The sequence below is a fragment of the Rhagoletis pomonella genome, unplaced genomic scaffold, assembly GCF_013731165.1.
Source record: "Rhagoletis pomonella isolate Grant_MI unplaced genomic scaffold, Rhpom_1.0 Rhpom_scaffold_00004, whole genome shotgun sequence".
Lineage (NCBI taxonomy): Eukaryota > Metazoa > Arthropoda > Insecta > Diptera > Tephritidae > Rhagoletis > Rhagoletis pomonella.
Genome location: NW_023458558.1, coordinates 2,634,694 through 2,658,443, shown reverse-complemented (window position 1 = coordinate 2,658,443; position 23,750 = coordinate 2,634,694). Strand labels below are relative to the sequence as shown.

Here is a 23,750-nt window from a genome sequence, read left to right as displayed (position 1 = left end):
TCTACGTTATTCATTTAAAATATAGTTCGGTTTATAACAGAAACCACAGAAATAAAAGTTTCAAAATTTCCACAAAGTTCATAAAAATGAATCAAACTTCAAAAAATTTTCATCAAAATTTCAAACTTTTTATTCAGAATTTTTAAACAATTTTAGAGTATGCAGTTTTATAGCCCATTAAATAAATGTAATAAGTGCAAGTTTCAAGTCACTAAAAATTACCGTTGATTTTTTAGAATTTTTTTTTTTTTGCCGAGGGTGTTGCGCTTTTTCTTTCATATAAAAATATATTTTGTTCATACGTTACATGGAAGAAAATTCTGAACACCCTCAACAAAAAAAAAATCAAAAAACATCAACTGACTAAATTAATCACTCACAGGTATTCTAAAGAAGAATAAACGTTGTGTTACCAAACAGGAAAGCAAATAGAAACAAAAATATATTTGGTTTCACAAAAAGTATGACTTTGGTATCTTATGTCTCAGCACCAAAAAGAGCAGTTCTTTTCCTATATTCGAAGCATTCGGCATCTACTTTCGACACCCAAAACAAAACCAACTCAGAAATAAATTTGCATTACAATCAAAGTAAGGGCGCAGTAGATACTTTGGACCAACTTGCGCATAGTTTTACTTGCCGCAGAAAATAAAATAGATGGCCATTCACATTCTTCTGTAATTTGGTTGGCACTTGTGAAATAGCCGGATATGTTGTTTGAAAAAATTTGCATCCGACTTGGATGGTGCCAAAACCGAACATTACTCATATTTTAATTTTATTTTCATATATGTGTCTTGAAGACACATGCTGGTAGGATTTGCAACTTGTTTATGTTGGTAAGATGAGGGTTAAGTACATACATATATGTACCTCACTCCCTTGAAGTAGGAAATTTACTCACCAGCTTCTCCTTAGATGCCACAGTAATGTCATCGCGTCCTATAGCCGAAGAGGAGGTTTGCACTGCCAAAACATTCCAAGTATCCATCACTAGTTGGAGAGCAGTCGGTTAACACCTGAAAACGCAATTTTGTTTTGAAATTTTGCATTTCTCCTTAGTTGCGAAAATGTTGTTTGGGGAACCACTTGGCGTATACGTAATCGAAATACATAGGTACATGTGTATGCATGTATGTGCATTAGACCTTATCACAGTGAAAATTTCAATTTGTTCCAAGTGATTTTGAACACATAATGGGAGAGTAAAAATTGTTTTCGGGTTTTTCCTATAACTTTTTGATTTGATGTTCGTTGCAAGGGCATTAATCATCATATCGAATACAAATTTTAAACAATTAATTTAATCCAAAACCGATTTCATTTCTCTCTAGAAAAAAGCCGAGTATGCATTTTTTAGCCCATTCAATTTTAGTAAAATAATGTGCAAGTATGAGAAAGCTAGCAATTACCATTGATTTTTGGAAAATTTTTTTGTTGAAGGTGTCGCACATTTTTTCCATATAAAAAAATTATCGAACATTATTAGCAAAAAAAAAAAAACATTTAAAAAATAGTTGCCCGTATCGTAAAAAATTCGCTGTACCTAAACTTTATTGACTGACTGTATGTCTAGTTTACAATACCTAAACTTAATGTTTAGTGCATGTATACTATATACTCTTACAGTATGTACATATAGTTCGTTCCATTTTCAAAAGTGAAGTGTGAGTTTGTAGAAATTAGCCTGTAGATATTCAGTCAAGTTTTATTTTTTTTTAAGGGTTGCCAGCTGTTAAATAATTGAATTCAAATTATTTAATAAGTTAAATGAATTAGTAATTACAATATGGATATCAATCGACATGGTTTTGAAAATAATTTACTTCTAAACTAAACGTATAAGGGTTGCCACCTCTTCAAACAATTAAATTCAAACTAATTAATGGATTTGGGTAACTGAAATTTGTATAATAACATGGGTGTCAGACCAAAGAACAAATTTATAATATTTAGCAAAAAAAAAACAAGTGAAGAATAAGCAAATTCCTGAAACCTTAAAGTTAATTTAAGGGTCCAGTAATAAAATAACAAATAAGATGCCGTAACCCTTTCGTTTGATATAAATATTTTAATATTTCATATATGTACGTATACAGGTTATGAAAAGTTTAATTAAATTCGATTTGCAAACAGGTGGCGACCATCTTCAAAATATACCTATGCAAGCTATGACCTTAAACCTCTTTCGTCTGACTCACATATATATGGTAATATGTATTTCAGTCACCTAATTCCATAAATTAATATGGAATTTCATTGTTTAAACAGGTGGCAACCCTCCCACATTTAGTTAGGAAATCAACTCTTTCCACCTCCATTTAGATTGATACCCATCTTTTAATAATTAATTTAACTTATTAAATTATTTCAATTCGATTTATTAACAGGTGGTAACTCTTTTCAATAAATTAGACCTTTATTACACAAAATTATTTGATGCATCTGCCAAAACCGCATTATTTCGTAAAGTGCAAAAAAGTGGCATATTTTTATTTTATTTTTCTACAGATAAAAGCCGTACTTTTGATTTATGGTATAAAACAAAACATGATTTTACATGATTTTTAGATTTACTCCTTTAAACTTAAGCAATATTTTTATTTTCAACAAAATAAATTTGCCTTTAATATATAGCGAGTCTAAACTATAGAATTTAATTTGTTTTTAATAAATTAATTTTTTACAGTTATCTTAGGCAATTTTTAACGGAACAGTTAAAAATTAAACTCAATATCTCCGAACTGGCTGTCGAGATAGGTCGATCCTCCACTCAGGTGCGAAAAAGGTATGTCATAGATAACGCTTTGCTTCATAAATATAAAAGGATGAACAATTGTCGATATAAGTAGATATCGATACATTCGGTTCATTCATATAAATAGTATCGAAATAGCGATTAGTAAACTCTCTTAAATAGGTATCGATTAGGAATGTTAATCCCGCAGTCGCGGCCTTTTTAAGGTCCCGAAAATGCCGGAATTATTGGCAGGTAATCCCGGGATTTTCGGGATTTGTAATTTGCACTGGCGGCAATAATAGAAACTCCTTTTCTTGACCAATATTGGCTATATTTCTTTTTTTATTTAATAATTAATATTTTTTTATAAATGTCTAACTCATTATACATATAACACCGCGCGATGGTGAATTTTAAACACAAATATCAATATATTCGCGAAACCGTGGGCCAAATATAGTAAAATTGCGTTTTTAATTTTTCACTCTGACGTCAGTAATTAAAAAATGACTTTAAAAAACTCAGAGAAATGTGCTTAGAGAAAAAAATATAACAAATTAATGAGGAAATCTTGTAGAATTTAAACAGATTCAAGTTTCTGGTGCATAAGGACTGATAAATATTGAAAATGTGCTCTTAAAATTGTATCCCTAAAATTTCGCAATATTTGGTTTTGAAAAAATTATATGTTAAGGACTTATATAAACTCGATAACATCCTCGAATTTCGTCCTTCTAAGTTGATCAGCTTAAAAAAATTGCCCTTTCATCATCGTGAAACCAAAAAAACTTTATTTCTTTTTTAATTTTAAAGAAATCTCCTCTTTCATTTGGTACCCATACTTTTATTCTACATTGCATTGAATTTTTTAAATAATTTTTGAAATTAATCAAATCTTTGAAATTACAAAGTCCTTTAAAATAAATCCCGACGTCAAAGAGAAAAAATAAAAACGCCGCTTTAAATTAAAAAGCAGGTATCACACCCATTTATTTATTATTTATTTATTATGGTAGGAGAGATAGAAGCAATTTTTTCGATTTAAGTTGTTGAAAAATAATGAATATCTAAATCCCGGGACTAATACCAGGATCCTGGGATCATGATAACGGCATCCCGAAAATCCCGGTAACGGAAAAAGCCGAAAAATTAACATCCCTAGTATCGATACTTTGATGGTACCGCTACCGCAACGTCCATACTTGAGACAAAAAAAAAACTTTTGATTTTTGCCCGCTCGCACAGCACTGTGGGTGCTGGCAATTTTCGGACCAGAGTTCAAATATTTTTGTTTGTATTTTGTGACCTGTACGGAATTCTTCTGACCAAGTTTTCTGGGTCATGTGGTTAATTACACCTTGCTAACTATAAATAGTAGTACATAGAAAAAGTCTTATTGAAGTTAAAATGCGCCAGGTATAATAGGAAAGCAATAAATTATTAGCAGAAAACATCAATATATGTACATGCACATATTTACATACGTGCGTACATATGTATGTATGTATGTATGTATATGGTAGACAGCCGGAAACGGGGCATGTGTATTGGCAACCTGACAAAACAAATTGGCGATCAAAGTCAGCGCAACAAACATTAAAATCTCTTCAAAGAAAACGTATGATGTTAATATTTTATGACTAATTGAGTGGTTTTAGTAAATTTTTCAAATATTTCGTTTAATGTTTTGTGATTATAGCTTCATTTTGCTGTCCTTTAAGTTTTAGTTAGTTGAAGGAGGCAACAATTATATTAAATCCCAATTTTAATTTAAAAAAATGTAGATCTTGAATTTATGTGCTTTTTATATCCCAGCGCACTTGTGCACTAAGGTATATTAACTTTGTTTTTTTTGTAACATTATGCCATGTCTGTCGGTCCGTCCCTCCATCAGCTGCCCTTTATACAAAGTAAGTTGGTACTGAAAATGGGCGAAATCGGATGGTAACCGCGCCCCTCCCGTGACACCGACCACCTATGGTGAAATGCTGTATCTCAATAGCCGCTTCACCAACCCACACCAAATTCGGTACAGACCTTGCATAGAATAAAATAAAGAAACCGTTTGAAAATTTGTTAAATCGCATGATAAATACGCCCACTTCCCATATAACGGTCTTTTACAGAAATACGAAATTTAACCCATTATCGAATTTGTATGAAATCGGGAAAAGTATCCTTGCTTATCTTTTATTTTACAGTAAGGTGTAAAACGATTTTTAATTTGTGCGCCGGGTATATACCCTTCGGTTTCGCCCGAACTTGAGTATACGTTATTGGTTATTTTCTATGATCCCTATATAGGAAATAGGAGCACGTAATAATATCTTACCCGCAACTTATTAGACTTCCCTGCCGAATCTACCGTACTTTAACAAAGGCGTGGCTGGCTGCCTTATGGAAGTAGGAATTTAGTATGGATGTACATTTGGTATCAGAAATACTTCCGAGTCGCTTTACCAAGTGTAAAGTGCGTAGAATGTAGAGCAGACGCTCGGAGTAGTTCAGCGCTCGGAAATAATTCCGGCGTAACGTTATTTTGCAACTTCGAATGCTATGCGCGACGGGGAGGGGTTTCCTTTTTTTTGCTTTACTAATAGAAGACATTTTGGTACTAAAATCTGAAAGAAAACTTGGATTGCCTCGTAAGGTGCTTACCTATATCCCAGTGGGATGCTGTGTACATAATTTTGCATGGACATACATACATACCTATATAATTATGTATGCTTATATATTTATTTAGAGGTATTACACGAAATACATATAAAATTTTGCATAAGACTTTTCTCCCCGGCGATCACACTTCCGTTGAGCTTCTTTATTTGGCTATTTTAATGCACAAAGATTCTGGGCACATATGTAAATAGGTGAATGGACGCATTATTAATGCTACACTTTTACTCGTATCAATTTTTCGTTAAATGCAATAGAAATACATACATACGTACTTATGTATGTCACGTAAAAACGTGCGAAAAGTGCGAGAATACTGGCGTCATGCCTCGGAAATGCGGTTAAAATTTAAATTGCTTAGGGCAACATGAAGTCGTTTAGGCATCTGTTGCTATAAACATGCGTACTCGTCTACACACATGTTTGTATGTAAATATGTTAATTCTTATAAATAAATTTATGTATGTATAATTTTTAAGTTTACTTATGTAGGTTAATTTCTATAGATGCACACTTGCACAAAATTAAATTACCCTTTTCAAATCACACAAAAGTAACACAATTTAATTATCTAATTTAATTTTAATTTACTTATTGTTTTATTTTGTTGAAATATTTTTATTTTTTTTTTTTTCTAAGTTAACCATCCAACCATGATGATGTTGGCTGCACCGAAAATCCCGAACAACTGAATGCTGTTGAACTTGTCGGCAAAAATTCACAATTTACCATAAATATTATACGATTGTGTACATTTTTGTACAAAAAAAAAAAAAATTAGCACATTCAAGTACATACATGCATATCGCTTGCCTGCGCATTCTAGCCTCACAGCATCATTGGTTTTAGCCTCATTCACTCATGTTCTTTTTGGCCCGATTTGTACCGATTTTTTCCCTAAGTAAAAGGAACAGGCGACTGGCATTCGCCACCGCATTTTAGTCAAGCAACTCGTCAACACTTAGCTATTTTCATCATTTGGCCAACAGCGGCGATCATGTCAAACATATGTTAGTACATGTACGTACATTAGGGTGCAACACTCTGCACAAAAAAAAATCGGCACGTTTTCCTTTCGGTATTATAAAATTTATTATATTTTAAGATATCTGTCAAAATATTAAGATTTATGTGAGCTCCGCACATTATAAAATACCTTAAAAAAAAACAGTTTTTTTTATAAAAAAAAAAAAAATACTTAAAAATATGTTTTCCCTCAAATGAGAGAAGACTTTCAGCTTAAATGGTTTGCATTAAAATGCTCAAAAATTTTATGCACGGTATGAAAATAATGGGGGTATTTTCAAATCGATCAAGTTCACATAAATCATAATATCTCTCCGAAATATTTTGGCGGAAGTCTCAACATATAATAAACTTGATAATTTCGTTGGAAAACCCGCAACGTTTTTGGTGAGGCACCCTAATGTGCATATGTATGTATGGACAATACATCGCCGCCAATTAGATACCACTGCGTCTAATAAATATTTTTTTAATTCCTTTTCTACGCAGCTATTGTTTATAAAGAGTACACATTTCACAAATATGTATTTGCACTAAATTGCTTTCGCTGGCATTGGAATATTGCATTAAACTTATGGATTACAAAAAACAAAGCACACGAGAAAATTTATTACATTTGCTTCTGTTGATTGACGTTGCATTCGATTTTAACTTGTTTATTATTCATGTTCATCATTTATGTATAACGCTCGTTTCTTTTTTCAGACATTGCACTATGGGCCAGAAACGAAAACTTGCAGCAACAATTATTTACAGTTGAGCTAGCCTCACCAAATTTTGCATGCAGATTACCATTGACGCAACACAAGTGGCTCAGAAAAATATGGGGCTCCCCTATTAGGAGGCCTTTTACAAAAAAATATGATATCTCGTCTTACCTAAGCTTGAGTATTTTTGCAGACTAACGGTCAAATCACGCCCCTTTTTCCTTGTAATATCCATAAAAAAGCGAGACATAGAGTCGGCGCCAAGATATTGTCAATAAGCTATTGCCGCAAAGACCGCAAGTAAAATTTTCTTCAATTTATTTATATTTTTTAGATAAATAAAAGTTGAATATATGTATGTACGTAGTTCAATAGATTAACAAAGAAGTAATTTTTAAGCAAAAAACAAAACCGACTTCAAATCTCATATAAAAATTTAGGAGTACCGTTAATTTTTTCAAGATCCAATGATCGGATCTAAACCAGATTAGTGTGGGACCACCTCTGAGACACTACCTTTCCGATGCAAAAAGAATTTTCGAAACCGGTTGACATAAAAAAAATATTCCGACGAATTGATAACCTCCTATTTTTTTTTTGAAGTCGGTTAAAAATACTTTTACTCCAAAAGTCAATCTGGAAAGAACACATAGTGATAAGAACATGGCGGACTTAATAACGTCATAGTTAACATTCCATTCTCAGTTTCATCATCGTCATCTACTTCCAACTGTACTGAATATTTAAAATACGATTCTGAGCTGTTATCAGAAAATTTTGATCCTTTTTATTCGATTTCTTAGAAAGATTTTGCACTTTTGTTGCCCTTTTTTGTAGAAAGTATTGCCTATTTTCTCCATATAAAAAAAAACACCGAACATTATTCGTATGGAAGAAAATGACTGACACTAAATATGATCGAAAACAAATATTTCTAAAATCGAGGGTAATTCGAATGGGGATATCATGTGTGCCGATCACAATCAAGTGTTTGTGCCACGAGAAGTAACCAGTCAGTATATGTCATTTCTTATCCAGAGTTTTCCTGCAAAATAATACAAGGTTTTCTTTTAGAATTCTGCATTAATGGCACGGATTCATTCTGTTTTCTAGAACCCCCAATATGTTTGCACCGTGAATTCAGTTCGAAATAGTAGCGCTATTTTAGATACTTCGGCGATCACGATAATGAAGAACCCATAATTATTACATTTACTACCTTTATACGCACGTCTTATTGCCTTTTTATAAACAAGACGTTGCCATTTTTAATTTTATTTTCTTTTTCGATGGTCAGGCAATCTATACATATAATAAAATTGTAACAGGTCGATGTCTGTACATTATAGATATTAAAGAAAAATTAGTGTGGGGGGTCTTTATTAGAGCAGCAGAAGCCAAATCAACCATTTTTAGAATTTTTGTCTGTCTGTCTGTCTGTCTGTCTGTCTGTCTGTATGTTTGTTCGCGCATCACTCGAAAACGAATGCATGGATTTGAATGCAGTTTTCACCGATGTATTGCTAGAGCTCTAACTAAAAATATAGGAAGAAAAAAATTAGACAGTTGCCACCTGTTTGAAAATTGGAGTTTAAGTAAATTTATAAGAAAATATTAATTTTGCAATATGGGCGTCAAAAGAAAGAGGCTGAAAGCTTACAGCCAAAAATATTTTTTTAGAGTTGCCACCTGTTTGAAAATTTACATTTAATTAAATTTATAAGATAAATTGAATATTGCAATATGGGTATCAAACATTTTTAGGGAGGGCTGCCAACTGTTTGAAAATTTTTATTGTATTAAATTGATAAAATAAATGAAATCTATATCTACATCTATACATGTAATAAAATTGTAACAGGTCGATGTCTGTACCTTATAGATATTAAAGAAAAATTAATATGGTGGGTTTTTATTAAAGCTACAGAAGCCCTATGAACAATTTTTAGAATTTTTGAATCTCTGTCTGTCTGTATATTTGTACGCGCATCAGTCGAAAATATATAGTTGAATGCAGTTTTCACCGATGTATCGCTAGAGATCTAGCTTCCAATATAGAAGAAAAAATTAGAGAGTTGCCTTCTGTGTTTAAAATTTCAGTTTAGGTCAATTGATACGGCAAAGTAAATACTGCAATATGGCTGTCAAAAGAAAGAAATTTACAAAGGCTTACATTTGAAAATATTTTTGTGGAAGGTTGCCACCTATTTGAAAACTTTAATTTAATTTAATTGATAGCATAAATTAAATATTGCATTATTGGCATTAAACTGAAGACGATAGGAAATTTTAATGCTGAAAATATTTTTAGGGGATTTGCCAACTGATTGAAAAATTTTATTCATTAAAATTTGTATAATAAATGAAATATTGCAATACGAACATTAAACTAAAGAGGATTAGGAAGCTTACTTTTGAAAATATTCTTGAAGCGGGTTGCCACTTATTTGAAAATTTTAATTCAGTTAAATTTTTAATATAAACTAAGTGTTGCCATATGGGTATCAAACGAGAGTATTTGAGAATAATAAAATTGTAACAGGTCGATGTCTGTACATAATAGATGTTAAAGAACAATAAATGGGGGGGTTTATTAGATCAACAGAGGCCAAATCTAAAATTTCAGCATGTTTGTCTGTATGTTTGCAAGCGCATCACGCAAAAGCTAATGTATGGAATTAAATGCAGTTTTCACCGATGTACATATTGCTAGAGCTCTAATTGAAAATGTAGAATCCATTTTTTTTTTTTTTTGTTTTAGTTTATCGTGGCTCATTATTCCTAGGTATTTGAACGTATCAACTTTTTCCAGTGCGTCGTTGTTTATATTTAGAGTTAGCAACGGACCGTTCTCAAAATTTCGCCTTGATATAACCACAAACTTAATTTTTTTTTTATTTCTGTGTGGAAGGTTTTTTGCTAAAAAAAATTAAAACTTTTCGTTGTAGCTGCCAAAAAATTAAGAAATCTGAGACGTCACGTTTTACAATTTCATACAGTTCTCTTTACAATGTATTTCACTAAACTACTAAACGGCTGCACCGACTTGGTTCATATTTGGCAACACCTTGAAAATAAATATTCTGTCCAAAAATTTACTCGGTATGTAGCTCGGGATATTCCTAAAATTCTTATACAGACTATAACGTAAAAAACAAATATATCTCTAAAACCAATGTATTTCAAATGCATTGTGATAGGAGGCGTGGCTCCTTCCTTCCATACAAACTGAACTTCTCATATAGCTTATCTCTGGAACTGCTTACGCTAACGGCCTGAAATTCTACACAGCTACATATATTATCAATACCGTAGTTATGGCGAAAAGTGGTAATTATTGGAAAGACTGGCTCGATATACATTTACGTAAACGCGCAAGTATCATTCGATTGGGAACCATTTTCTCCTAGATTTCTAAATCCCATTGAACTATTGTAACTTTGTCTTTAATTTTCAGTAAGGTAAAATTTATGTGAAAATTTTGAAGAATTTTTTTTTAATTTTTCACAAAGAATGGAGCTTTGCTTTTACGAGTTTCGCTATAAACTGTCCTATCTACATACCTATATGCCGAAAATGATAGCCGTTTTCGTTGTTCGGAATAAACTCAAAAAACGCTGAATAAAGTTCCGTCAGATCGTCAGATGGTCCAATTATAAGCTACTACAAACCTCGCTAGGTGGTGCTGGAGTAGAGTTATTTATAAAAATCGTATTTATTAACCGATTTCGTTCAAATTTTAAATGTGAGCTATGTACCTGTATGATGGAAAATTCTTTTGATACAAATTTACCCGATTAGTGCCGCTGGAGTTAAGGTTGAAATTCATAGCACGTATTCATTTAATGGTAAGCAATGATTTTGCTGAAAATGAACCCAATGGATGGCGCTGCAGCCGAAATATATAGAAACCCCGTGTGGTTGGTCTGCTTTGGCCCTATTTTTAAGGTATACGAATTTCGTTTTCAGATGTTTAAATGAAGGATGGGGTTAAGTTATTCTGCATCGCACCAATGTTGTAGTTGCAAGATCATACAAAAAGATTACTCATGCCTGGCAGAGATCTCACAGGTGGAAATAAGACCATCGGTAAAGCTCATGACACCGAAAGAGATTGGTATTCCATATGGTATCACAGCGTTACTATTATGGGCCTATGTGTGAGGAGGATACTGCGCCTTAGTGGTTTCAACTTAAATCAAAAATTTTTACTTATTTTGTTTTTAAACGCTCTTTTGCATTGGCCAACGCAAAAGCTCTTATTAGGCGCCGCGAAGTAAGCGGGCATTGGCTAGTCGAAAATAAAATTTATGATAATTGCATTGTACTAAAAACGTGCTGCGGAATAATATTAGAGTAAAAAATTAGATAGTTAAAATTTAGTTATTACAATACAACTTTGGTATTTCAACTATTGTATAATTTATTAAAACTATTTTATTATAAACATATTATTGCTTTTGATTTCATAGCACCCCAGCTCTAAACAACTATTCTACGTTATTATGCTATCACGGCTATATTAAAATTCGAGAAGAAATGGAATGTAACATCGTTACATAAAACTTTTCCTATTTGTATAAAGACGTGCGGTGAAACCCGCGGGTAAAAGCTAGTATGCATATAAATTGATATCAGGAGGGCTGGCTGCTGAACAACGTACTTCATATGAGTTGAAATTTGGACAGAATTTTAACTAAAGTATATAGAAAACTAGCTTTTACCCGCGGGTTTCACCCCACGCCAGAAGGAATTATAAGGGTTAATGTGACTTGTGGTTACGAAGTTATGGCGAAAAATTCCAAGCCTATGTTAGGTGCTACGCCCCTTTTACAAACTCATTTATATATACCTTACTATAAGCACCTACCATAGATATGTCTGCATACCAAATTTCAAGTTGATGTGACTTACGGTTCCGAAGTTAGAGCTGATTAAATAATTCACGCCCATGGGAGGTGCCACGCCCCCTTTTCCAATACCGCCAATTTTTTCCCATGAGTAAGGAATTAATTTTATTTATCTCGACAGCAAGTTTGTCGCTCGGTTTGTTCTTTATTTGCAGATATTTGCGAATCAGTGGCGTAGCCAGGGGGGGCATTGAACTACAATTATTTACTTTTGAATTAATAACACAATACTATTTTATCCTTCTGATTTAAAATTTTTTTATTTCAGACGGATGACAAATTATCTTTTAATGAATATATGAGTAGTCCAATTGCAAACAGCGTTATGTGATTTTATAAAAGTAAGCCATAAATTAAAAAAAAAAACGTCTACGACAACAAGTAACATCAGAACTGTATCTTTTTTTATTACCTGAAAATTTGGATAAATAAGAGCCTAATACCATTAAAAAAATAAAATTGCAGTATGGTTGATTGCAAATTTTATATTTAAAAATTTAATATTGCAAGTTTTGAAACAGTAACTTTTACATAGCTAGCTTCTTTTAGCTTTTCGCGTTCTCTGCTCTAGGAAGATTGGTTTGCTTCTTTTTTGCGACCTCTTCCACTACACGGTTAAAAATTTCGGTTTAAATTTTAAACTTTTTGGACTACATATATGGCCAAACTAAATTCAGTTTCAAATACAAACCTTCCAAGTTTAAAAAAGAAAGAAAAAAGAGAGCACATATGTTGGGTTTAGAATTTAAACAGTTCGATTTAAATTTTAAATCCACACATTGTCATAATCGAGAATAAAAAATAAAAAATCTTAAATTTCATGCTGCGTCTGATGGGGATTGAACCCGGACAGCCTTGGTAGCAACCAATTCTATCAGCATCTTTGCACACTCAGCTACAGCCACGCATGTAAATGTGCTTTCATATGTTGAGTTTGAATCAACACCACATTTCGCTGTGTGCAAACATTTTCTATTTCGGTTTAGATTTTAAACCAAATTTTCTATATATGAAACCTAGAAACTAGAATTAAAACATTTTGGTTTGATTTTTAAACCACGAACTTTTTGGACTAAAATTTAAACCACAATATATTAAAAATTGCTTAAAACTATTGACTGGTTTAAAAAGTAGACTATAAAAGATTAAAAAAGGCAGTAGTCCCAGCGCGGTTTAAAAATTAAACCCAAATTTTTGACCGTGTAGGCACCGAAACTACCATGTTTTCTTGCAGTTTTCTAAGTTCATACGAAGAGGAGACTTTTGAAAGTGTATAAATAAGTATTATAGTGACTTTAGCAAGAGTAGTTAACATTTAATGCTATTTTTCTTAAGAATATAGAAAAATGTTTCACTCTGCTGTTAGTGTACGTGAAACCCACCAAAAACTAAACATCGAAAAAAAATTTACATAGCGCACTTTGCAAGTGGACTACTCAATTCTTGAATATGCTATCTTATTTGTCCCTTCTTTTTATACAATTAATGAGCGGCTGAATGGTTTAACGATGTTAGAGGTACATAATGATGTACCGATTACAACACAAGAAGTAATTGAAACAAGTAAGAAAGTCTAAGTTCGGGTGGAGCCGAACATTAAATACCCGGCGCAAGTATTAAATATATGTTTTTTCACATTTCCGAAAGCTACCGCTACATTGTAAACCGGGGTGTATCCATTTTGAGTAAATTAGCGTCCTTTAATTTCGAAATATTGCAGTTCCAAGTATTTCTGAAATTCACCGTTATATGAAAAGCGGCCGTAATTTTAGTCCGATTTCAATAATTTTCAACATTTTGCTTTTATGTGGCAAGCACAATAACCGTACCGAGTTTGGTACAAATTGGTAGAACGGTTACTGATAGACATATATGTGATAATAAGTGGGCGGTGCCACGCCCATTTTCCAAAATTTTACCATAAACGTATTTCTTGGTAACGAATTGTTGCAAGCATCAATTTTGAATAAATTAGCTTTAATATTTACTGATTTATCGAAGATTTTTTATTTCTCTAAATTACCGTTATATGGGATGTGGGCGTGGTTATTGCCCGATTTTTTAAATTTTCGGCCATTTCATATGTTATACCAACAACAACAACTGTGCCGAGCTAGGAAGAAATTGGTGCAGCGGTTACCAAGATACACACATGTAACCATAAGTAGGCGTGGCTACGCCCATTTTCCAAAAATTTATAATATTCTTATTTTTCCTCTAAAAATTGTTGTAAATATCAATTTTGAGTGAATAATCCTCAGTAGTTACTAAAATATCGCAGTTTTCGTATTTCTGGAAACTACCGTTATATGGGAAGTGGGCGTGGTTACAGTCCGATTTCGCCCATTTTCAATACCAACCTACCGTGGATTAACGGAAACCTACATACCAAATTTCCTTGAGATATCTCAATTTTTGCTCGAGTTATCGTGTACACGGACGGACGGACAGACAGACATGGCTTAATCGATTTCTCTATTCATTCTGAGCATTTGTGTATACATTTGTCTATATCTATCTCGATTCGTTGTGGCTGTTACAAACAACCGTTATGTGAACAAAATTAATATACCCTTGTGCACAAGTGCGCTCGGATATAAAAATATGTGTTAAGCAACGAAGATTAAAAATCGCTTTATAAGAAATAAGATTTTGTAGACTTGTACAATGTACATAAATAAATGTAAATAGATACGCTTAAATATATAAATATGCAGATATATTCAATGTGTAAAAACTGAAGTGTATACTAACGAAACTTCTACAAAACCAAACTGGAGTACACACTAATTAATTAAAATGGTGTAGTAATTTAATTTTTTAAGTTTAAATAAAGCATGAATTCCCCATGGAATAACCGAGTAGACAAACAATATATAACGGTAAAAATGGCACATACATACATATATGAAAGAATGCCCACAGGCAACGCCTCTATCCATTGTGTATGACAACTTTAAGTTATCGATGGAAAACTTTTTTTATCTCCCCCTCCCTTCGCCAAATCCTGGCTACGCCACTGTTGCGAATAGTTGAAAATTCGCACAAACTTTTACGGAAATAAAAACAGTATTGCTTTTGTTTACGTAATTAACTAAATACAAAGAGAGAAATTTCTTAAAATTTTCCGCAGGCATTTGAACCCCCAAAACCCCTACCTGCGTTCGCTCCTGACGAGAACCCCTAAATACCAATTTCCATTGAAATCTGTCAAATATGTACATATTGAGTAAACATTTTGGTCATCCTATATTCTCGATTCGTCCCTATGTGCGGCGGCGACTTCGCCGATCACTTACAATAGGTCTGTCCCGCGGATGCGATGTAAGCACATTATTTTTACATGTCTTACTCTTTGTCCACGATAAATTTAAATTTAAAGTGCGATGTCATAGGTCGATTTTCGCGAAAATTTAGACATTTTTGGGCGCTTGTAAGCGGTAGATTGTCCCGTTAAATAAGTGTAAGTGATCAATTTTTGACATCGTCCAATGTTATTTGATAACCACACAAAAAAGGCCAACAACGATAAAGTAAGGTTATTAAAGATCTCACGGGTCGATGTAAGTGTTGTTGTTTGTTAATCTACAGCAGTAAATTTAAGTCCCCGAATATGTTGTCTTCGACGATAAACTCAGCACATATTTTTACTGTCGCTAGCTCCCGGACTATCTCAAAGAGGGAAATGTTAGCAAAAGTACGCGAACGCAAAACTAACAAAAACTTGCAAGTGTTTAGTAGAACAGCTGATCGAAATTTTGTTTACATGAAAAGCATAAAAGAGAAAACATGACAAGAATATAAATTAAAAGTTTTCCTAGAGCAATTTGCTAAGCAAACATGAGTAACTGAGTATTTGCTTTCTTCCGGTACATTTGCAGTTCTAATAAGTTATTTAAAACTTAAAAATCATAATAAATCTAAATCTAAGTCTAAAATAAATTCCATATTTTCATAAACTGAAAACAGATCAGCTGTTTTTCTTGCTGGTTGCTGGCAAAAATTTTTCCAGCAGAAACTGGAAGCTTTTCAACAAAATAAAATGTCAATTTGGTCTCTCAATCACCCCTACTTTGCTGGATTTTTGTGTACGCGAACAGGAAAATCGAATAGTTTTTGATAGTTATCAAAAACTATCAATACGCGAATAAACCTAATGAAAACTAGACCAAATTTTAATATTTCACGAATTACTTACTACTTCGCGATCAAGAAAACATTGTCCGCTTCGTTGTCCAACTTTAAGTAAAAAACTTCTCTCCGTGTGGAACTAACTTTTGAGCATAGTACAGTTTCATAAGTAACGTAACTCTTCTTCTTACCGTTTTTTCTGGCAAGCTATAGGTGTGTGTTTGGCAGGCTGTAGGTGTGTTTTTGGTTAGTCTATTGGTGTTTTTGGTTCAGTGCATTAGTGTATTTTAAATAAAATTTTAATAGAAATGGAAGAAATTGTAATAGAATTGAAAGAAATTATTAGAAATAAGAGCAAATGCCAAAAAACAAGTGATCTCAGCTGTAGACATTTTTTGGCAATCAGCAGATATTGTTTTTCCTTAGGAAACTGTACGATGCTTTTGATATTCGACTTCGGGTTGCCAATTCTTGTTCTGTGAAAAGGTGAAGTGAAAAAATATATCATCACTTAACTTAAAATTATGATTCTGATTTCAAATTAAACATTTTTGTTGAAAAGTTTTTTTTTCACAGTTTTGTGGCTGTGACGGCATTAAAAAAAAAAAAAACCTCTTGAAGTGGCAATAATTTACCCAATAATTGACTACTAGATGATCATTGAAAAGTCTTTAATAACCTACCAGCTGACCCGGCGAACTTCGTCCCGCCCAAAATTAATATTTTTATTGAAACATTTGGTCCAACGTTTTCACCACAATTCACGTTCAAGTTTGGGTTTGTTGTCGTCAGAAAGCCTATTCTCTATTGCCGTCTTAAATACTCTAACGAAGTCGTTATGCCCGTGAAGAAGTTCTTGCGGCAACAATGATCCGGCACTATGATGAATCGTCCTTGAATCTGTATCCTTGTATCCTGTATCCTGTGTCCTTGAATCTGGAGGCAATTTCAATATGGGGGAGTATCATTGGTCTACAGAAATTCAATATACATAGACTTACTTCAGACGAAATATCATAAATGTCTTACAATTTTCTTTGTAGGCATACATCAAGAATTGTCTTGATTCTGCTTAGTCACAGGAAATCAAGGACCGCAATGGTAATGGTAGTAGATTTAGCGGTGGTAACTTGAGTACTTTGATGCCTGATATCTCCGAATGACTTTACTTGACAATTTTTAGCAATAACTCGACTCCAGCGCAACCTTGCGGATCTTTCTTGCAATACTATTGCCACTACTCTTACCACTACATATATCTCTATTATGAGGCAAATCGGATCAAAAATACGATTTTTGGTACTAAATCGACTCCAGAGCCACTGTCGAGCAATTTTTTTCGCCGCAATATTTCCCTTCATGTTACCAATACATGTTTTGAATATTAGCCAATTAGCCAGATCGGATCGTAAATAAAATTTATAGTACTAAATCGACTCCAGCGCCACCTGGTGTTTTAAGTTGTGAACCTCGTTTAGGAGGAGATCACTCACAAACACACATACCGAAGAATTATATATGTACTTACAGATAGATTAAAGTTTCAGTATGTTTGGAAGGCACCACGCCCACTTTTCTCCATGAGTTCCAAGACTCTACCACAAATACTTTCAGAGATATGCGGTATGAAAAATTCGTTTTGTATGGGAGATGCCACGCTCCCTTGATATAACGAAATCATTATCAGGCTATAACCAAAAGGTGTCCACAATTTCAAAGAAATCGGTACATCCGTTTGCGAGATAAGCTCTTATAAAAATAGGGGACTTCCCTTTATATAATTGGTATAGATAGTAAGTATGTATACGTAAATTGCCAATACCCGATTGCTTTGTGGCGCCTTAAAACACCTTTTCAACTGTAAAATGATCATTCAATTCTACTCTATGTATATCTATAATACGTGTACCGAATTTCAAGAAAAAACGGACCATATGTACAATTTTTTCGAATAGATCAGTCCCTGGTCAACTTGCCGGAAAAGAGGTTCTTATATGCCAATCTCGGCAAAAGGCTACCTGCGTGCCGAATTTCAAGCGAATCGGACCATAAAGAAGATTTTTTTCGAATAGATCGGTCCCTGGTCAACCTAGCGGAGAAAAGGATCTTATATTCTAACCTCGCAAAAGGCTACCTGCGTGCCGAATTTCAATCGAATCGGACCATAAAGAAGATTTGTTTCGAATAGACCGGTCTCTGCCGGAAAAACCACCTACCGAAAAAAAGAAAATTTTTTGTGGACTAAGACAGCCCTTCGCGAGATTAACTGCTACAAAAAAGGGACTTCTCTTTATATAATTAGTATAGATAATTACTATAGACTAGTATAGATAATCGCTTCAAATCATAAAAATAATTGCTAATTTACTTTTCAGACAGCCTCTTTTTGTTGGCCCCCTGGGATCCTGTAAATCCAAATCTAATGGAATTGACAAGTCTTGTTCTCTGGACAAAAAATACAAATTATACGTTTAATTTAATATAATTTAATTTTTTGTATGTGTATTAAATTTACAACAACAATTTATTAAAATAAATATGCAATAGCATACAAATGCAGATGTTTCGTTTTCAAGGCCAAGTGCAAAAGGGTCAACAGCAGAATAGGGAGTAAACAAATGTCGATTTGGAAAATTTCCAAAATAAAAAGCATAGACATTATTTGCCTTTTGCATACAATTGACGAATTTATTTTGTAAATAATTGCAATATTTCAAAATTAATTCAGTTGTGTAAATACTTATGTCTGTACATATGTTGTATTACGTATTATTAAAGGCATAGTCTATACTAGTGTTCGCCCAGCGGTTGAAATTCAACCGTTAAAATTAAGGATAGTTTATGTCGAGTTGAGTTGAGCAGAAATGACATTAGTTGGAATGGGTTAAGTGGAGGGGAGTTTAGCTTAGTACTTAGCATAACATAACATACCATAACATAAGATTAAATAACATAACATATGCAGAATAACACACCACAATATAACATCGCACATTCCTCAGTTGTATTTCCTTTTTATCCTATCCCTAACACTTTCTTCCTCTCTATCGCTTTTAATGTTTATGTTTATCTTCACCTTCATGTTCATGTTCAAGTTAGTTGGAAGTCAGACGACTTTTTTCTGTATTCTGTAATTTAGTCAAGAAGTGATTACCAGTTAATAATATAGTTAATCAGGAACCATAGATGTAAATAATAGATGTACTGCGGAAATACATGTGCGAGAGTGGTAGCATTTTGCCGGATCGCACGAAAACCGGGCCGTTGCCTATTGGGATATGTTAGGCCTTTCGGAATGCAATAAAAAACACATTTTTAAGATTTAATTGAAGGTTAGTAGGTCTTGCAAGACTAAATCAATCGCTTTCAATCAGATGGCCGGGCATGGTATTGGATCAAAGACCCAAATTAAGCCTAAGCGCATCATATAAGGCAAACTGTGAATCACAGTGGTCGGTCAATATTAGTTTGGGGTTGTATTTCAAAAATGTTGTTGGTCCGTTAGTACGCATTATGCGTAAGGTACAGTATCTGTTCATATTTCAACAAAATGAGAGGTTCTGCTGAAAAATCACCCAAAACATGCTGCATATGTTCGCAAAGACTGGATGCAAAAGCAAAAATTTGCTAATTTGAAATGACCTCCTCAATCCGCGGATATGAATCTCGTCGAAAATTGGCGAAATCAACTAAACGCGCAGCTTACTATTATTATTATTATTATGAGCCTTGAGCACTGCGACCTCTAGGGTGGTCTATTGTGCGTGGCCCTTTACCCTATATATGAAGGCTTTTAATATAAGCTAGCACTTCGGTGGGCTTTTTGTTCCATATTTCGAATGGATTAAGGGTTGTACCACCTAGGTGAGCGAGTCTGCGTCTAGCGAGAGCAACACATTCACAAAGGATGTGTTCTGGCGTTTCTTCGTCCATCTCACAGAAGCGACAGACGCTCGTGTCTGAAAGATTCATTTTACTGAGGTGATAACGCAGGGAACAATGTCCCGTGAAGTACCCAGTGAGAGTTCGAAGGTCCTCCCTGCCTAGATTTATGAGCTTTTTTGAAGCTTCTTGTGATGGACAGATGAACCGCTTAGCTTGTCTTTGCCCCGGACATTCATTCCAGTGCCTTTCGAATTTTTTGTCGACCCACTTGTTTATGACCTCCCTTAAGTGGGCTTTGGTGAGCCCGCAGAAGGGTTCCGGGCCATGGGCGCAGCTTACTAAGTCCGTTCAATGGAGTACTTGAGCTGTGAAAGCAAACCAAGGATATATGGGAGGCTATACCTCCAGAATTTTTACAGAGATACAAAGAAGGTATGCCAAATTGCATCCAATTGTGTTAACAATTCTTTTTTTTCGTGAAAATTGTCAAATATTTAAGAAAAATATATAAGTACAAAACTGTAACATACGCCTTAATTTACATTTTTGTCTGCTGGTTTTATTATTGTTGTTGGATTGACTTCAATTCGTTATGAGAGGGGAAGTACAGGTGTACCAATAAGAATATACAACAAAACTATGAATGTCACTAGAACTTGGAAAGATAGCGGCGGCTGATATAAAAAGCATTACACCATGTTACAGTTTTGCTCGTCACTGTACCTATTCACCCCCACCATTGTTATTAGGTTAGGTTGTTAAATTTTCCTTCTACTTTGTCTTTATATTTAGGTTTCTGTACTTTTATTCTAATCTTTGCCTTTATCCCTTTCTTCTTCTACATATTCAACTTTACTTTCTTCCTTGCATGAATCTTAATCTTCATAAATCTGATTCCTAAACTGCTGTTTAGCACGTTTCTTTAATTCAGTATCAATATTAAAGCATACATTTAGGAGGCATTTCCGCCCCAAACCATGTACATGTATGGCATTGGTATTGGTGTGACTTTTGAATTGATTTTTTCGCTCTATATTAAACTAATTTGAAATTTTAAAAATTGCCTACACAGCAGCATCAAAATACCTTTCTAATGATATATAATTGTTTATACCTTAGAAGTATAGTTTAGCCGTAAAAGGGGTGTAAAGGAAACATGATTGCCTATTTATATAATCTATATATATCTATATCTATATATATAAAAATGAAATGTCTTTCGTATGACGGCGATGCCTGACCAAACGGTTGAACCGATTTCAATTCTGTAAAAAGTACTTTTTTGGACCTTCTGTGTGGAACGTTCTTTGATTTAAAAAATTTGAAATTTTTTGTTGTTGTTGCCGAAAAATTAAGAAAGCTGAGACGTCACGTTTTCACAATTTCATAGAGTTTTCCGTATATTGAATGTCACTAAACTACTAAACGGCTAGACCGATTTCGTTCATATTTGGAACATATTTCAGCACCTTGAAGGCAAATATTTCGACTAAAAATTTAATCGCTAGGTGGCGCTAGGGTCGGAATATTCCTAAAAATGCATTTACTTGTTGATTTGGCGCATATTTAGAAAACAATTTAGCCATTTTAAAAGAAATATATGGACTAAAAATGCACACGATAGGTGGCATTGTGGACGAGATATTCCTGAAATTCTTATACACTGGGATAATGATAGATATCTACTATGAATTTGTGGAAGTATGTATGCATGTACATATTTATGTATGTGCCAGGTTGCAGCCTAAACGGATGGACAGAATCAAATGCAATTTTGGCAGAGTATTGCTATGACATCTGGGCTTATAATAGGAAGAAATAATTGGGATTCGACAAAGGGGCGTGGCACCTCCCATAGACGTAAAATTTTTTTATCAGCTGTAACTTCGGAACCATAAGTCACATGAACTTCAAATTTGGTATGAAGACATATCTATGGTAGGTGCTTATAGTAGGCTATATATACATAAGTTTGTAAAAAGGGGCGTGGCACATTCCATATTCGTGGAGATTTTATCAGCTATAACTTCCAAACCATAAGTCACATGAAATTGAAATTTTGTGCGTAGACGAATCTTTGGTAGGTGCTTATAGTAAGGTATACATATATAAATGGCTTTGTAAAAGGGGGCGAAGCACATCCCATAGGCGTGGAAATTTTATCAGCTATAATAATATAAATTCAAAACCATAAGTCATATGAAATTGAAATTTGGTATGCAGCCGTATCTATGGTAAGTACTTATACTAAGGTATATATAAATGATTTTATAAAAGGGGGCGTGGCACATTCCATGGTCGTGGAAATTTTTATCAGCTATAACTTCGGAACCATATGTCACATGAACCTGAAATTTGGTATGCAGACATATATATGGGAGGTGTTTAGATTAAAGTATATATAAATGTGTTTGAAAAAGGAGGATACATATGTATTTATCAATTACGTATATCACTCGGATATTTAAAACTGTGTCAGTCTTTAGACCATTTCGAAACGGAAAGACTAAATCGTTTTTTTTAGGCCGCGTGATGCTGTTAAATGAAAAATGTTCATTGAATAAATCTCCTTCCGAAATAAGCATTCTACTGGAAAAGTGCAACTATACTAAAACAGCTAAGCGAATAGGCAGCTAAACGGAATGTACGGTAGTAGACTAATTTGAATTTAAAAATTCTAGTTACCTTAATCCGCCTAATATTAAAAATGAAATAAGATTTGTAGTGCAGAAAATGGTGACAAATATAAAGTAGTTGAAGCACGATAAAGCTAAAAGTATGGTTCATATGGATGCCTTAATTTAAACAGAAAGAAAATAGTTTGCCTCTTTTAATTTATGTTTAACTGAATATTTGTACTACTGTTTTATATTTTGATTTGTTTACCCCGAACGACGTCGGGTGCTCTGCTAGTTGATATATAAATAAATAATATAAAAAAAAAAAAAACTTTTTAATATACAACGCTTTTATAAATGGACTAAAATGTAGAAAATAATATTTCTCAGTCCCATAGAATTTGTTTTGATAACTTTTGATTTTGAAATTTTAGCAAAAGTCATTATAAACAATCTCTGAAATTGAAAATGAAAAGCGTGGGGCGCATGTAATACACCTGAATTGATATGAAGGGCAATATATGTTCATATGTATTCGGATATATGAATAACGACCGCTTAAAATCGATCTCAAATTTGTACTTTCGCTGAAGAAATTTTAGGTCTATGTTATGTAGTTTGCCTATTGTCAATTAAATATAATGCTTTGTATTGCATGCGCCCCACGCTTTTCATTTTCAATTTCATAAATTGGTTATAACGACTTTTGCTAAAATTTCAAAATCAAAAGTTATCAAAACAAATTCTATGGGACTGAGAAATATTATTTTCTACTTTTTAGTCCATTTATAAAAGCGTTGTATATTAAAAAGTTTTTTTTTATATTATTTATTTTCTACTTTTTACTCCTGTCTGAATAAAATTTTGCAATAGATATTAAAATAATTCAACGATATTAATAGAAAGGTGCACACACATGCATTTACATATGTACATATGTACATACAAACGAGCATCATTTAATTTTATTTAAAGAAATGGCGTGTCGTCTATTTCCGCTGTAGCGAACGTAGTACATAGGGCGACATCTAGATGTCATCTACCTCGCCCTATTCAC

The 23,750-nt window shown here is 33.5% G+C and overlaps 2 protein-coding genes across 2 annotated transcripts in view; one reads left to right on the top strand and one right to left on the bottom strand.

Moving 5' to 3' along the window:
* LOC118736813 (protein TRC8 homolog) overlaps window positions 1-18,674 on the top strand; it is a 32,627-nt gene extending 13,953 nt beyond the window's left edge. Inside the window, exons 5-6 of the transcript XR_004992771.1 lie at window positions 7,148-7,449; window positions 18,566-18,674. The gene's annotated coding sequence lies outside the window, so the exon portion shown is untranslated. The remainder of the gene's footprint in view (window positions 1-7,147; window positions 7,450-18,565) is intronic.
* Window positions 1-23,750, bottom strand: part of LOC118736814 (F-box/LRR-repeat protein fbxl-1) — a 54,100-nt gene that overhangs the window by 5,770 nt on the left and 24,580 nt on the right. Inside the window, exon 2 of the mRNA XM_036466866.1 lies at window positions 905-1,019. Within this exon, the coding sequence (XP_036322759.1) occupies window positions 905-991 (87 nt within the window). The 5' untranslated portion in view covers window positions 992-1,019. The remainder of the gene's footprint in view (window positions 1-904; window positions 1,020-23,750) is intronic.